This window comes from Siphateles boraxobius, unplaced genomic scaffold, assembly GCF_051911475.1.
Source record: "Siphateles boraxobius isolate OS27281-9 unplaced genomic scaffold, OSU_SipBor_1 234, whole genome shotgun sequence".
Taxonomy (NCBI): Eukaryota; Metazoa; Chordata; class Actinopteri; order Cypriniformes; family Leuciscidae; genus Siphateles; species Siphateles boraxobius.
In genome coordinates, this window is record NW_027508849.1 from 147,501 (window position 1) to 160,000 (window position 12,500).

Genomic DNA, 12,500 nt, shown 5'->3' on the forward strand with positions numbered 1-12,500 from the left:
TCTGTCCATCAAAAGTGCGTCTATCCATCATAAAAGTGCATCTGTCCATCATAAAAGTGCATCTGTCCATCATAAAAGTGCGTCTGTCCATCATAAAAGTGCATCTGTCCATCATAAAAGTGCGTCTGTCCATCATAAAAGTGCGTCTGTCCATCATAAAAGTGCGTCTGTCCATAATAAAAGTGCGTCTGTCCATCATAAAAGTGCATCTGTCCATCATAAAAGTGCGTCTGTCCATCATAAAAGTGCATCTGTCCATCATAAAAGTGCATCTGTCCATCATAAAAGTGCATCTATCCATCATAAAAGTGCGTCTATCCATCATAAAAGTGCGTCTATCCATCATAAAAGTGCGTCTATCCATCATAAAAGTGCATCTATCAATCATAAAAGTGCATCTGTCCATCATAAAAGTGCGTCTATCCATCATAAAAGTGCATCTGTCCACCATAAAAGTGTGTCTATCCATCATAAAAGTGCGTCTATACATCATTAAAGTGCGTCTATCCATCATTAAAGTGCGTCTATCCATCATAAAAGTGCGTCTATCCATCATAAAAGTGTGTCTATACATCATTAAAGTGCGTCTATCCATCATTAAAGTGCGTCTATCCATCATAAAATTGCATCTGTCCATCATAAAAGTGCGTCTATACATCATTAAAGTGCGTCTATCCATCATTAAAGTGCGTCTATCCATCATAAAATTGCATCTATCCATCATAAAAGTGCGTCTATACATCATTAAAGTGCGTCTATCCATCATAAAAGTGCGTCTATCCATCATAAAAGTGCGTCTATACATCATTAAAGTGCGTCTATCCATCATAAAAGTGCGTCTATCCATCATAAAAGTGCATCTATCCATCATAAAAGTGCGTCTATACATCATTAAAGTGCGTCTATCCATCATAAAAGTGCGTCTATACATCATTAAAGTGCGTCTATACATCATTAAAGTGCGTCTATCCATCATAAAAGTGCGTCTATACATCATTAAAGTGCGTCTATCCATCATTAAAGTGCGTCTATCCATCATAAAATTGCATCTGTCCATCATAAAAGTGCGTCTATACATCATTAAAGTGCGTCTATCCATCATAAAAGTGCGTCTATACATCATTAAAGTGCGTCTATCCATCATTAAAGTGCGTCTATCCATCATAAAAGTGCGTCTATACATCATTAAAGTGCGTCTATACATCATTAAAGTGCGTCTATCCATCATTAAAGTGCGTCTATCCATCATAAAATTGCATCTGTCCATCATAAAAGTGCGTCTATACATCATTAAAGTGCGTCTATCCATCATAAAAGTGCGTCTATACATCATTAAAGTGCGTCTATCCATCATTAAAGTGCGTCTATCCATCATAAAAGTGCGTCTATCCATCATAAAAGTGCGTCTATACATCATTAAAGTGCGTCTATCCATCATTAAAGTGCGTCTATCCATCATAAAATTGCATCTGTCCATCATAAAAGTGCGTCTATCCATCATAAAAGTGCATCTATCCATCATAAATGTGCTTCATGGATAGAATTTCATTTTTGAGTGAACTATCCTTTTAATAGATCACATGTTTTTTACTCGTGTTTTTCCTCAGGGTTTGTATCCCGAGTCTCATGGGATTGTGTGCAACTCCATGTATGATCCCGTGTTCAAAGCTCACTTCCGACTGAGAGGCCGAGAGAAGCTCAATCACCGCTGGTGGGGGGGGCAGCCCGTGAGTCATGACTCCGCCCACACACAGCTCTCAGCCAATCACTGCAGAGACAGCAGGATAGCTCACATAGGGATTATAATCTCATCTGCATATTTAAGGTGTAAAGCAGATGAGTTTTACATGTGACTAAATAAATTATCAAGCTCAGTTTGGGTTTGCATGGAAAGCCCAGTTGCAAATTTTGAAGTGGATCCATGTTTAATATTTTAAACTGTTTTGTCTTTTTGTCTTTTCAGATTTGGATCACGGCAGAGAAACAGGGCGTGAAAGCGGGAACCTTCTTCTGGCCCTGGTGAGATCACATATTATTGATTTCAGATCTTAATGGTTATATTATTCTACAGTCTACTGATTAATCAGAACTATCAGCTGTTTATTCAGTAGAGTTTCATTTTAAATGAGGTGTTCTTCTCAAATCAGCATTCTGTGTTTGGAGCATAGCTCAGCGTGTCACTGCAAGAGACTCATGACACAACCAACACATGATTCAAACAAAGACCTTTCACACACTCACACACACTCTCTCTCTCACACACACACACACACACACACACACACAGAGTGGCTCAGTCTGTCCCAATCGTCATGTTCTTCATGCTTCATTTGCTTGATTTCTGAAGAAGTGACCAGCCACTCGTGAACAAGATCTCTGACGTCTGTCTGTGTGTGCTTGGAAAAAACGTTGTTTCTGAAGGCCTGAATAAACACATGTCTGTCTGACTGTCTGTCTGTCTGTCTGTCTGTCTGTCTGTCTATCTGTCTGTCTGTGTCTCTGTAGGGTTATTCCTCTGGAGAGGAGGATTCTCACTATTCTGCAGTGGCTGCACCTGCCTGATGACGAGAGGTGCGTCATTTCACCTCTTACTGGGAAAAAACATTCTCATGATGGAATCTCACAAAATGATGTTTTATTAACAAAGTTCGGGAGAAGCACGTTCAGATAATTTACCTAATTGTCATGAGAGTTTAAATGAGCAGTTTTTACTGCTGTTCTATGACAGTTTTCCAGCATCCCTCCTCACTTACTAGTACTATCCCAAACCTGGGATGGGGGGGGGGGGGGGGGGGACTCTGGGTTTGGGCAAAATTTCGAGCTTGTAGCCTGGCTCCGCCCTCCTACGTACTTCCGCTCAATTTTCATTTTCCTTCAGTACGTCATCTGGGTTTGGGGTATATTTACAGGTTTTCTGGAAGGTAGGACCAGGCTACTCCCCTCGGACAGCATGCCAAATACGCTTATCTTTTACTCAATCTAATTATATGTAAGTGTGAACTTGTGAACTTATGTTCTTCATAAGGAAGATTAAGCCTAAGATTAAGACTATTATACTAGTATACTACTACAGTTTTGTTTTTAATGACAATTAAGCCTCCCAGTCCTCATTACTGTAATTGTTATAACAAAATATTACAATATTTTTTCTACTATAACAGCTTGTTCACTTCAAGAACGATAACTATATTTATAAATATAACACTAACTATGATAACAGTAGTGATAACTACAGTGATATTATTAATGATAACTGTAGTGATCATTTTAATTTATGTCGCGCTGAATTTTGTCAGACTTTTTCGACTGATGGAGCGCTGATTCCCATTATCTCAGGGAAACAAGGTTTTGTTGGTAACCAGAGTGTTTTCACTATAGTAAAGGGATGTCTAGGTTGTAGAACCTGGCAAAGGTGGATGCCATGAACCAGCCGGACACTCCACTAGTCCAAGCCCACGAAGAGGCCATTCCCTAGGTAGAGTGTTCCCTTCACTCCTATAGGGCACTGCAAGTCATTGGATTTGTAAGCTATCACTATTGTGTCCACTATCCAAAGAGACAATCTCTGCTTCGTAACTGGCGGCCCCTCCGAAGCAGACAATATCTGCTGTGACTGCCTGAACTAGGGCACTTCTTGAAGGCCAGAAGCCCTGCCACACTCTCTAGGCAGTTTATGTGCCAGTTCGACATTGGCGCCATCTAGGAGCCAACGGCCGGCCTGCCGTCGCATAGGGCACCCTAACCCGTCGTGGAGGCATCCGTCATGACTACTTTTCTTCTGGAAACAGAGCCTAGTTCCAACCCCAACTGATACAGATTTGGTGATTTCCAGGGAACAAGGTCTTGGTGCAACTGTGGTTCTCCCTGAGAATGAGGCGGCCTTCGTGGGACTTTGTGGAACAGCCAATGCTGTAGTGGCCGCATATGTAGCAAGCCCAAGGGTAGCTTCTGAAATGTGTTCAAGGGGAGGTAGTCCCCACTTCTAAATGATGCCGCCACCCTCTGAATTTTCGAGGAGCTCCGGTGAAATCCAGGCCCACATCTGGGTCGAATTGAAGACTGCCCCCTGGAAACGAGATGCATTAGGTGGGGGAGAGCGAGCTTTTGCTTAAATTGATCCTGAAGCCCAGGCTTTGTAAATGACTGAGGAGCAGGGATCTTTGCGTGCATAGATCAAGTATGCGACTGGGATAAGAGCAGCCAATCATCGAAGTAATTCAGCAATCCTTGCATTTCGTAAAAGTATGTGGAGCCAGGGACCGTCCGAATAGCAGGACTGGATATTGGTAAGTCAACCCTGCGAACGCGAATATCAAGAATGGTCTGTGATGAGGGTCTATCTGGATATGAATGTATGCATCATTCAGATCCAGCGATAAAAAACAATCCCCTGGGTAAATCTTGACTCAGAGTTTACATTCTGTACAGCAGTGTCATCAGAGTTTGGTTCAGACATCTCAAATCGAGGTTGGGCCTGAGACCATCCTTTGGAATGAGGAAATAACGGTTGTAGAAACCGGACTTGCTGTAGGCCATGGGAAATTTCTCCACAGCGTGCTTTGCTAACAGAGCTTAGACTTCGACTCGGAGGACTTGAGCGTTGTCATCCGAGACTGAAGTGTAAGTCACACCCCTGGAGCGAGGAGCCCCGTTGGACTATTCCAAAACTTAATCTGATACACCAAGGATGGCCTCCCAAGCCTGGCTCCTGATGGGAGGAGGGGTTGAAGAGTCACACGTGGCGGGGAGCTGATGCTTGTAATAGGATAAAGAAGAGGAGGAATGCTCTTTTTATGTAGGTGTATGTTTTTTTATTTGATTCGCAATAACAGCATAAAGAGGTCTTGGCACGCAAATCACTGCTGGGACGAACCCAGTACCGATAACAAACATAGCACCTCCAACACCGGAACTGAACAGGGGGTTGGGAGGTGAACGCATCGCTTTGGGGGTGGTCCAACCTTGGTGAGACAAAGACTCCTCCTCTTTGTGCCTGAGACATCAGGGCTGCTCAGGATCCAGCACTAACTTAAAACAGGGGCTCTGGCGCCTGGGAAATGGATAGTGCTTCACTTTCTTCACCTCTTAAAAGAGTTCAGCCTTTCTCTGAGGCTGAACGCAGTGCAGAAGCTGGCGTGGTGTGTTTCTGAGTCGATGATGACTTAGAGTGTTGTAACAAGGTTAGATGTTATGGGAAGAAGGAGGCGAGAACCTGCGAACAATCAAATATTTTAATAATAAATAAACAAATACAAAAACAAAAGTAAAGACGGCAGTCCCTCACGGTCGACTGCCGCCACACATAATAAAACAAAACATCAAATAAAATTCAAGCCTGGCCTCTCTCGATCTCCACTGTCGTCTCTCCTCCTTTTATGCTCCCGCTCCTCCGTGAGAGATACGAGACCGGTGCGTCGCACAGGAGTCGCTCATTAGTAATCAAGCCACCGGCCTCATGCCGTTCTCTCACGACCCTCGGCCTTGTCCTGCTCGCCACCGGTGTCTAGAAGCCATAATAATGGCCCTCTTCTGAAGAAAGTGGCGCATGGATTGTGACGACTTCTTGTCACGGTTCATTAATTCATTGCTTCCTTCTCGTCTCGTGTCATTGTTGTTTTGTGTGTATGTGTGTGTGTGGGCATGACCAGTTCCGTTCCTCTCATCAGTGACAGCTGACTCTCGTTAGCACGCCAGCTGTGGCTCATCAACTACTCATTAACTCACCTTCGAATACTCACTGGTTTCTCCTCTCCATTGTCAGATCGTTGTTTATGTCTCCGCGTGCTGTCTCTTGTGTCCCGTTCCTGTTGGCGCTCCGGTTCCTGTTGGTGTTCCTGTTCCGTACTGTTGTCTGGTGTTCGTGAGTTGGTGTTCCCGTTCGGTGTTTCAGTTTCTTGTTCTGTCTCTGGATTACTTCACTCTCACCATCTGAATTCACCACATCACCACCATTCCCATGTGCTGTCCGTCGAGGTCCCTGCGCCCTCGTGTTGCTGATTATTTCTTCACTCATTGTTGACTAATAAAGAGAGATTTCACTCGCAATATTGCTTCCCTGCTTTCTGTCAAGACACTTCTGGGCTGCTATGAAACGCTCAGCGAAGCTATTCACTGCAAAACCAAATAAGCCAGAGGGAGAGATAGGGAGTCCAGGTGGGATGTCTGGTCAGCATCCTTGATCTCTGTTAGATTTAACCAAAGCTGGCAACCTTGGACCAGCAAATAGGCTATGGCACGCCCAATTGCTTGTAGTGATCTCAGGTTCGTGAATGAATCATTCTTTCGAACCAGTTCACCAAATCGGACTGAATCGTTCAAAAAAAGGGGAGCCACCATAATTTTTAACATTAATAGGCTTTAAATTTAAGTTAACTTGAAACAATCTTCAAATAAACTCATGATTATAAGTGTCACATTTATCTGTGCCTTTAATAAAGTGTGTTGTATACAGTAGTATAATGATGTTTCTGTCTCTGTCAGTATGAGCTCTCTCTGTGTTTGAATGAGAGCTGCCGCCTCATTTTTTCCCCACTAAGTTTATTTTGCACATTAAGTTGTGTGTGGTGTGTTTTTCCAGGCCGTATGTCTACGCTGTGCACTCGGAACAGCCGGATACTTACGGACACCTCCTGGGCCCGCTGAGCAACGAGGTAAAACACTAAAACACACACACACACACACACACACTTTGATTAGTATCTGACATTTAGACAAGGGTAAATATGACATTGGTTTTAACTCTGAGAATAGAGCAGAATATCCTTATAGAGTTTGAGGATGACTAGTGTACTTGCTACCAAGTGCGTATAAGTCAAGTTCAAGTCTACATCCCTGTTTCCAATACTACTGAATGAACAAACGTGTGTGAAATTAAATTCAAGTTTCAACAGAAGACTTGACTGTGCGTGAATTTTCAGTTTCAATAGTATTCAAGTGAAGGGTAAATTCTTCATATCAGTAGTACTGACGTACTTTACACTCCTGCTCATTGCCAAACAGCCGTTTGAGAGTGTTTTGACTGCGTGTGTGTGTGTGTGTGTGTGTGTGTGTGTGTTTGGACAGTTGGATAACACGCTCAGGAAGATTGATAACATCATCGGTCAGCTGATGAACGGGCTGAAACAGATGAACCTCCATCGCTGTGTGAACGTCATGCTGGTGGGCGATCACGGTACGTATGTTATAATCTACAGTGAGAAATAAATACTTCAGATTCTGCCCTAAACCTCTAATCTAATATACGATGACCTGGTAAGACTCAGATCTCACTGCTCATTTTACAGCAGATGCTCCATGTCTTTGTGTTCAGGGATGGAGGAATCTCACTGTGAACGAACAGAGTATTTGGGCTCTTACGGACTCGATGTTGATGCCATCACATTAATACCAGGATCCTCTGGTAGAATCGGCCCCAAAACTGCCAACACGCCATGTGAGTCCATGCATTTATCCAAGTTAAACTAATTATAAAAACTACAGACTAATACAGTTTTTTAGACAATATTTATAAATATTTAACCTTTTGAGAACATTTTTCTGAATTTGTAAAGACATTCTTCAGCAATTTTGTTAACAAAGTATGGAGACTGTGTCATAATTTTACTCCAAATTACCAAATTATTGAACCAAAACACATGAATTATGGTAAATTGTATCTACAAGTAAAACTGAAGTATTAAATAGTAAACCATATTTTATCTACTTAAAAACATTGCATTAACGTGACAATTTCCACATTGTATATAACGGTCACATATGGTACAGCAGGATGTTTTTCCTTGAGATGTTTTCAGTTGTATTCTAGGAAAGTGTTAATTCTTCAAAACAGTGTCAATACTTCTAAAACCTTTACATGGCTGATTTTATTGACGTATCTCTTCATGTTTCAGACGATCCGAAGGAGATTGTAGCTAATTTAACAGTAAGTATATAAATCACTCAAAACCACTGTTGTGTTTGTGTATAGTGCATCATGTGACCTTTGACCCTTCCCGTTTCAGTGTAAGATGCCCAATCAGCACTTCAAGCCGTACCTGAAGCAGCACCTGCCCAAACGCCTGCACTACGCCAACAACAGACGCATCGAGGACGTGCACCTGCTTATGGACCGGAAGTGGCACGTGGCCATGTGAGTACCAGAGTGTGTGTGTGTGTGTGTGTGTCTGAGACCGTTCACTAGAAGTGAGCCAGTTAGCGTTAAATAAAAACAACAAGAAGTCTATCAGAATCAGAATCAGAAAGAGCTTTATTGCCAAGTGTGCTTGCACACACAAGGAATTTGTTTTGGTACTGAGGCTTCCAGTGGACTATACAAATACAAATACAACATGAAACATGAAACATAATACTACAAAAAAGAATGACTAAACGCAGAACAAACGAACAAAAACAACACAATAGCTGGAGAGCTCCACACCGAGGCAGCCATCCGCGGCGCCATCTTGGATATATCATAGTCGACACTTCAGAAAAACTGAGTATGTGTGTGTGAATGGCATCTTTAAACAAGTAAACGAGTGTTAGTAGTACAGTATACTAGTAATGGTTTAGGGTACGTTTACACGACAATGATGTGCTTAAAACGGAGAAGTTTTCCTGTGTACAGACGACACCATTGTCAAAATGATCCCTATTCACGCTGATCCGCGAAAACGACTAAAATGCCTGCATTATGCTGCAAGGCCAGTAGATGGCGATGAAACACTATAGACTGAACATGTAATACGCATGTGCATGACGTCATCGTCTTCTGAGATTTGCGTTCTAGTTGTTTACACGGAGACCGTTTTCAAAAACTTGCACTTTGAAACCATTTTCAAAACTTTGCGTTTTCAGGCACCCAAAACTCCATTGTCGTGTAAACGAACAGCCAAAACGCATAAAGTTTTACGTTTTTAGTTGAAAACGGTGTCGTGTAAACAGCCCCTTAGTCAGTACTCTGGTCATCATATAACAACAAATACAATTTCTTCACAAAAAGCCATTTTAGCAGACATTTAGAGGGAAATGTGCCGTGTGAAGTTGAACTCAAGTGATGTTTTGATATGTTTGTGTTTGAGAGCAGAACACCTGCTACCTGCGGATACTTTGGAGATCATGGGTTTGACAACAAGATCAGCAGCATGCAGGTCAGTCAATCAATCAATCAATCAATCAATCAATCAATCAATCAATCAATCAATCAGCCAATCAAACAATCAGTCAATCAATCAGTCAATCAGTCAATCAAACAATACATTCATCTATATATTATTCAAATCAATTCAATCTATCTATCTTTTGTTCGCTATGTCTATCATTCTATATACCTATCTATGTATCTGTCTGTCCGTCCATCCAAGAATGTTTCCGTTGTGTTTTTCTCGTAGACAATCTTTATGGGATTTGGACCGAGCTTCAATTTCAAGACACAAGTGCCTGTTTTTGAGAACATTGAACTGTATAACGTCATGTGTGGTGAGTAAATCCTGAAGCGTTTCTTAAGAGTATTCAATCATGAGAATCATGACAGATTAATGCAGTGTGTGTGTGTGTGTGTGTAGATCTTCTGGGTTTGACTCCGGCCCCTAATAACGGGACACACGGCAGTCTGAATGACATGTTGAGAAACCCTACATATACTCCTACTCAGCCAGAGGAAGTGACATCACCAACACCTTTAGCCCCGCCCTCTGAAGTGACCCATGACCCGAGCTGTAACTGTGATGATGAGGTCAGGGACACACACACACACACACACACACACGTGTTCACTACAGGTCAGTGGATTGAGTCTCTTCTCGTTCACAGAACAACATTGAAGAAAGTTCTCAGGCGTTTCCTCCTGCGGCCGATGGACTGTCGAACAGTTAAGATCTGTTTCAGTTTCACACGTTCTCATCCCTAATAACAGGTCATGTGATGATGGGATGCAGGGACAGGAATAATTCAATCAAATAATATCATTTTCTTTGTTTAAATGTATTATTACTGTGGTTATTTGTATGTATTCTTTGCATTTGCTTTGTGAATTCACTATATATATATATAAAAGTAAGCTAGAGAAGAGGAGACCTCTTCATTTAACCTAAAAACCTTGAGAAAGTACGCCTTTAACAATGGTAATAGTTACAAAATGGAAACAATAGTTTAAAACCCTCTAACAGCTTAATTTTTTTATATCAACTGCAAATTTGTAACATAACTTGGTTAGACATATGGCTTTGATTTTCTTGCAATTTTTAATCCAAATTATTTTGTAAAATACCAATTTTGTATAAAATAAGAAATGTTTAGTTCAGTACATCTGCTTTACACTAAAAAATAAATTTCTGTTACTTTTTGTACACTTTAATTTTTTTAAGTGCTTTCACTTCTTTAAAAAGAGAGTCATTCTATATTCTATCATAATATTATTTCTATGTAATATGTTAGTAAATAAGAAATGAACTGATTGTCAAAGCAGAGTAAATTAATGAACCTCTTGACTGTGTGTGTGTGTGTGTGTGTGTGTGTGTGTGTGTGTGTGTGTGTGTGTGTGTGTGTGTGTGTGTGTGTGTGTGTGTGTGTGTGTGTGTGTGTGTGTGTGGTGTGTGGTGTGTGTGTGTGTGTGTGTGCAGACGTCACACACCTGCCGTTCGGTCGTCCGGCTGTTCTCTTCCAGACGTCGTACACACTGCTGTGTCAGTCCGATTATTGCAGCGGCTTCAGTCACGCCATCAACATGCCGTTGTGGAGCGAGTTCACACTGACAGCACAGGTGCACAAACCACTGCGTTTACACACACACATGTTCCTCTGAGCCGTTTCAGTGTTTCAGTTTGTGTGTGTGTGTGTGTGTGTGTGCAGGTGGAGGTGGCGGCGGTGTCGTCCAGCGAGTGTGTGAGAGCAGATCCTCGTCTCGATCTCACACACACATGCAACACGTACAGCCAGGAGTCCGGCGTCACACACGCGTTCCTCTACCCGCCGGGTCAGTCACACACTCTTTTCTTGCTCTTAGAGGTTATTTTATGACACTGAATGTAAAAATAAACCAAATGATGTCTAATTTAAGGCTAAACACCACAGATGAACCGGGTAAAACTCTTAACTAATTTATATCAACATAATTTCTCCAGTTTATTAATAACCTATTTATAATTACTTATAATTTTTTACTTAATTATTTATTACTTCACTACTTATAATTGATGTATGAAGTACATTAAGACAGTTGTTTTGTACGCATATTTTTTTTGTTGTTGTTTTTTTACCAATTTGGGAGGAGTAAAATTTACATTTGTGACTTCAACAAGCATATATAATGCATTTATGCATTTTGTTCATTTTCATCTGGAATATGTACAAGTGTGCTCTCAATCAGAGGGCATTTGTCTCACGATTGGATAGCTTTCCAATCAGAGAAAAAACATGAAGTGATCAGGTACATGAGTTTCCACATGCATCGCAGTCATTTTAATATGTATGGCATATTTAATAAGGACTCTATACACTTGGTTGAAATTTATAGCATTAACTATTTACAGCGGAACGAGCTTTAAGGTGTCAGTTGGATGACTTGTTTGCCAGCGATTAACCCTCCGCGTGACAGTGTTGGCACGCGTGCCTTAGGTTGCCGACCCCTGCTATAGACCATGAAATTCTTATTGCACGGCTGGAGAGGTTGGTAGGGTTGCGAAGGGGTGGTTTTAAATTGGTTTAAGTCCTATTTAACTAACAGAAGTTTTTCAGTCACCGTGGGGGAATTTACATCTTCGTTTGCCCCTCTTAAATGTGGGATACCTCAAGGGTCCATTTTGGGACCCATTCTGTTTTCATTATACATGCTTCCAATTGGGACTATCTTTCAAAAACACAGAGTATCATTCCAAGTGTTATGCAGATGATACACAGATATATATGCCAGTAAAAAAGAATGATAATTAATTACGCCCTCTTTAAGCATGTCTGAATGATTTGAAAACCTGGCCGGCTGCAAATTTTCTGCATCTAAATGAATGCAAAACCGAGATTATTGTGTTTGCACCGTCTAATTTATCTGAGTTCCCCTGTGTTGATTTAGGGCCTTTATCTATTTATGGTAAATCTATGGTGAAAAACTTGGGGGTAATTTTTGATAACTCTCTAAAATTTGAAAAACAAGTTAAATCCTCTAATCCTCTAAATCCTCAAATGACAAAAATTGCTAGACTTTTGTCAAGGTTCTTAATTGAAAGAAACCTGATCGAACAATAGCGTTATTGTTCGATCAGGTTTCTTTCAATTAAGAACCTTGACAAAAGACGAGCCATTTTTGTCATTTGAGGATTTAGAGAGAGTAATGCATGCATTTGTGACCTCACGTCTAGACTATTGTAATGCCCTGTATGCAGGGATTAATCAGTCCACATTGACACGCTTGCAAATTGTTCAAAATGCCGCGGCTAGATTGCTGACAGGTTCTCGAAAGCGGAACCATATCTCTCAGATTTTGCTTTTATTGCATTGGTTGCCAATCCGTTACAGGATTGATTTTAGGA

The 12,500-nt window shown here is 41.2% G+C and overlaps 1 protein-coding gene across 1 annotated transcript in view; it reads left to right on the forward strand.

The window, feature by feature from the left end:
* LOC143748447 (autotaxin-like) overlaps positions 1–12,500 on the forward strand; it is a 29,190-nt gene that overhangs the window by 6,436 nt on the left and 10,254 nt on the right. The window contains exons 8-21 of the mRNA XM_077240488.1: positions 1,608–1,727; positions 1,964–2,019; positions 2,506–2,571; positions 6,578–6,650; positions 7,063–7,171; positions 7,310–7,432; positions 7,890–7,921; positions 8,001–8,128; positions 9,065–9,128; positions 9,369–9,456; positions 9,543–9,712; positions 9,790–9,847; positions 10,599–10,738; positions 10,828–10,951. Of these exons, the coding sequence (XP_077096603.1) occupies positions 1,608–1,727; positions 1,964–2,019; positions 2,506–2,571; positions 6,578–6,650; positions 7,063–7,171; positions 7,310–7,432; positions 7,890–7,921; positions 8,001–8,128; positions 9,065–9,128; positions 9,369–9,456; positions 9,543–9,712; positions 9,790–9,847; positions 10,599–10,738; positions 10,828–10,951 (1,351 nt within the window). The remainder of the gene's footprint in view (positions 1–1,607; positions 1,728–1,963; positions 2,020–2,505; positions 2,572–6,577; positions 6,651–7,062; positions 7,172–7,309; positions 7,433–7,889; positions 7,922–8,000; positions 8,129–9,064; positions 9,129–9,368; positions 9,457–9,542; positions 9,713–9,789; positions 9,848–10,598; positions 10,739–10,827; positions 10,952–12,500) is intronic.